We start from the raw sequence: 4,288 nt of genomic DNA, 5'->3' as shown, positions 1-4,288 counted from the left end.
ACTTAGAGCATTTGCTCCTAGAAATCCCACTTTGGTGACGCTCCTCCGAGAGAGAAGAGACTACAAGAGGCTCACACCAAGCGATGTGCTTGGAAGGATTCTTGCTCATGAGCTCATGGAAGAAGAAGCAAATGAAGTGAAGATCCATGCAAAGCAAAGCTCAACCTCAAGGAACAAAGAGGTTGCATTCAAGGCAAGCAAGAGCAAGCAAGTCCAAGAATCAAGTACAAGTGAAGATGAAAGCTCCGAAGATGAAGAAATGGCTTTCTTTGTGAAAAGATTCAAAAAATTCATGAGAAAGGGAGGCTATTCAAAATACAAGAGGGACATGCCTAAGAAGAGAACATCAAGGAGGGCATGCTATGAATGTGGCGAAGTTGGTCACTTTATAGCCGATTGTCCAAACAAGAAGAAAGGAAAGGACAAAGAAGACAACAAAGTCAAGCCGTATAAGAAGGACAAGAACAAGATATACAAGAAAAAGTATTCGGGCCAAGCACACATTGGAGAAGAGTGGGATTCAAACTCCGACTCCGACTCTGATGATGAAGGAGTCACCACCATTGCTATTCATGAGCCTACACCAAGAAAATCACTCTTAATGAGTGATGATGATGACAACTCCCCGAAATGCTTCATGGCTAAAAGCCGCAAGGTAAAATCTCAATCCAAGCTTTTAGATAGTGATAGTGAGTATGATAGTGATTGTGATAACTTGTTCAAAGGTTTGAATAAAAATGTTATGGCTAAAATAAAGGAGCTAATGGATACAATAGATAGTCATGAAGAGACCCTCGAGAGACAAGAAGACTTGCTCATCCTTGAAAAGGAGAGAAACCTTGAACTCGAGGAGCTCTTTGCTAAAGAGAAGGAAAAAGTTGAGTGATTTAGCCAATTCCTCAATTGCCGACCTTAAGAGTAACAATTTCTTACTTGAAGAGAAATTATCTTGTTTAGATGAAAATTATAAAACTCTTGAAACACAAATTGATATTCTTAAGAGAGGCTCATCCAACTCTAGTGAAGCAAATTTACTATCTAGTGTATCTACTAGCAATGGATGCTCTCGTTGTTCCAACTTTGATATTGTCACACCCCAAAATTTCCTATTTTGGGTTGTGAGCTTTTTAAAACAATAAAATAACCTTGTTAAAAAAATGTTTTTATAAAATATTAGAATAGGTTAAGGAATTTCAAGGTTGGATAAATCTTTGTTCCTTTTTCTCTATATCATCCAAAAATCCTCCTTGTACAATCTCATCTCATGTCATTTTGATCCAACCCAATGTGCGCTGTCATTCCTTTCCTTTCTTTTGCCTCACCATTCTGTTTCCTTTCTCTCTTCTCGCCCCTAGTTAGCTTTCTCCTTCATGACCAAGCAGTAGACAACTTCAGCACGTGAATCAACCATGCTCGAGTTACGCGATGCTCCTCTGGATGGAAACTCCAACATGTGCTTTCCTACCCCTCCGTTTCCTTTCCGTGCACCAGCCACACCAATGCCATGCATGAAACGCCTGGTCGCATTCAACGTGCGGACGCTCGGCGACCTGTCCTTCTCTGAACCTGGATGCAACCTCGTCCTAATGGTCAACACAAAACAAAGCCAGCTCACCCACGATCAAGCACCGCAATCAATTTTTGTAAACGCCATTCAATGTGTAGCAACGGACGAGTGGCAATGCGGCCGTTATCACAGGCGGGCGTTACCTATCCTTTCCGTTGCTCTTTTCCTCTATAAACTGACGCCGAGCCTCTTCGCTGACCCGCCGCCGAGCTTCGACGCGCTGGCTCCTCGCTGCACCTCCAACCCGACCGCGCTCGCCTACGGCTTCACGTGTTCGCGCGGTGCTAAGGCCTCGCCTCCCAGCCGTCCACAACCCCCGGAACCCGATGTCGGCTGGCCGCTGTGCGCGTCCTGCCCTGTGCGCTGCTTGTGTGTGCTGCTGCAGACTGGGTGGAGGCCGCACCTGGGCGTGTCGCGTCCCTGCCGTGCCGCTGCCCCGCAGCCGTGCGTGCCCAGCAGCCGCATGCAGACCACAGCCGTGTGCTGCTATGTGTGCGCGCCCTGTCGTCCGATGCCACCCTTCGGAGGAGATCGCCGAGGAGGTCACCGCCGAGCCCCCCTCCTCTCTTCCGGCTGGCTGAAGCACCGCTGGCCGGAGCTCCTTGCTGCAGCAATGGCAGCATGCATGCGTGCTTGCATGCAGTCTAAAGGTAGAAGAAGGTGTTTTTCTGCATAACCCCCTACAATTTGTTATGTATACAAAACAGCCCTCCCACCTCATGAAGTTTCTTAAAAAGCCCCCTCTCTTTCCTTTGAATATTGCTTAGAATTCTTTTATGCTAGCCCCTGCAGTATAGCTTTAATTTCGTTTCAGTTCAATCAGCACAAATACAAGTTCACCTATTCAGATTCTTTTCAGCCAATTTTGATCAAAATTGCCATCTCTTATTTTCATGCCACATCTATAGTTAGCTATTCAAATCTTGTTCAGTAAACACAAATTCGTCTTGTGTCCAATTCAGTGAATTTCTTCCAAACTCTAATGCCACTTTGTAAATTCATCTAATTTCAGCCTGTTTCCAAACCAACCATCAGTGTTCTTGTCCGATAATTATTTGGTCACGTAGTACTATATAATTATAGATAGTATTATTTTAATAGCTGGATGCATATCAGATGACTTCGACATGTAGAGCTCACATGTCATTATGCACACGGTATGAATTCAAATATTAAAATAATATTGATAAAATTGTATAGGATCTCACATACCAAATCTAATCGGATATTCTTTTCGGTAAAACCCTAGTTCCCAACATGCCACCACCACATCATCGTCGCATGCACTCTGTCCTTCATTCTTTCCCTGCCGATGTCATGTCATCGCCATAGTTAGGGTTTCCCTTGGGCAATAATGTCATAAATCCGTCGAGAATATTTTTAGGGAATATTCTATCTCCTTTTTATTTCAACCGTAATTTAATCTTCTGAGAGCCTGTTCTCCTCCGTTTGAATTCTGATTTGAGCAGTTCTCGCGCCAAAATTCTTCTAAAATCGTATCCTTTCCAACCATAGTGTTTTTATGATGTGTTGTCTCTGTTTTGGTGTATTGTTTCTTAGTTGTTTTGTGCTTTCTCTTTTGTCGGTAGATCTTGTGAGCAGATTATGGCGTTTATAGAGATTCGATGAGCTGCAAGGTCGAGACTTCAAGATATGCCAGAACCAAGTTTACGAAGATAACCGAGCAGCATCCAGGCAAGTGTCTTGACCATATTGCAGAACCTAGTTTTTACATAAAGCGAGTTTTGAAAAATATGCATGCTGTTTTACAAATGGGTAGTATAGCAAATACTAGTGTTAGAAATAGGTGCTTTATCCATACCAGATCATCATGTTTATGCTTAGCCATGCTTTAGATGAACATGTAGCGTGTAGGATGATGAATCTTGAGTTATGAACTAAAAATTGATATGGGAAGAATATCATGGAAACTAATGTTGTTAAGGGAGTTAAACAACAATTGGGGTTTTGGGCAAGAAAGGGCTACTTTTCCCAGCATGATTGGTTGTTTGGTAGTATACCCTTATGGGGTTATTGGAGGTCTTGCCCAGACCATTTTAAGGATCGGTTCGTGGAGCGAACATCCATGGCAATAGTACAACCATGAGACCAATATGGTACGGCTTGGCCTAGTAATTAGATGTTCTCCCGGTGTTGTATGAGCCAATCGGATGTGTAGAAAAGGAAGGGTTACTTCCCGATTCTACCTGGCACAAGAGGGGGCTTCTGGGGTGGAGGGTTACTCCACTTATGTACGGCGGTGAAACCTCAGTGGGCAAGTGCATACTGGGAGACTCTTTGGAAAAGCCTCGTAGTGATCTCTTGGCGCACACCTCGGAAGTGTGTAAGGTACCGACGGGTACCGGCAAAAGAGAAGATCACGACTCGTGGGTAAAGTGTACAAACTCTGCAGAGTGTCAAACTGAATATTCAGCCGTGCTCACGGTCATGAGCGGCATGGAACCTCACATGATTAGTCGGGTGGTTTCGGATGGTTTGGATGGTCTTTAGTTGGACCGGGTGGTTCACAGTGGTGGGAACTGTGATTCGACCTTGGTTTTGGTTTGAGGTGGATGGAACATCAGTTGAGGAGCAAGGTGGTTGGAACCTTAGCTCAAGCCTTAAAGAATCTTTTATGTAGTAAATAGATTGCTTTTATAACTGTTGTACTACTAAAATGGCATTTTATGCAAATAAACCTCTGAGTTAAGCCATTCTTGT

General features: G+C 43.8%; 1 protein-coding gene across 1 annotated transcript; it reads left to right on the top strand.

Moving 5' to 3' along the window:
- Positions 1-1,575: 1,575 nt before the first annotated feature.
- On the top strand, positions 1,576-3,259 carry LOC133909933 (uncharacterized). Its single transcript, XM_062352459.1, has 2 exons — positions 1,576-2,217; positions 3,157-3,259. Exons 1-2 carry the CDS (start codon positions 1,587-1,589, stop codon positions 3,183-3,185), a joined length of 660 nt encoding a protein of 219 aa, XP_062208443.1. The 5' UTR covers positions 1,576-1,586; the 3' UTR covers positions 3,186-3,259.
- Positions 3,260-4,288: the final 1,029 nt, after the last annotated feature.

Source organism: Phragmites australis, chromosome 2 (genome assembly GCF_958298935.1).
Source record: "Phragmites australis chromosome 2, lpPhrAust1.1, whole genome shotgun sequence".
Taxonomy (NCBI): domain Eukaryota; kingdom Viridiplantae; phylum Streptophyta; class Magnoliopsida; order Poales; family Poaceae; genus Phragmites; species Phragmites australis.
This window is presented reverse-complemented; position numbering and strand designations above follow the sequence as displayed.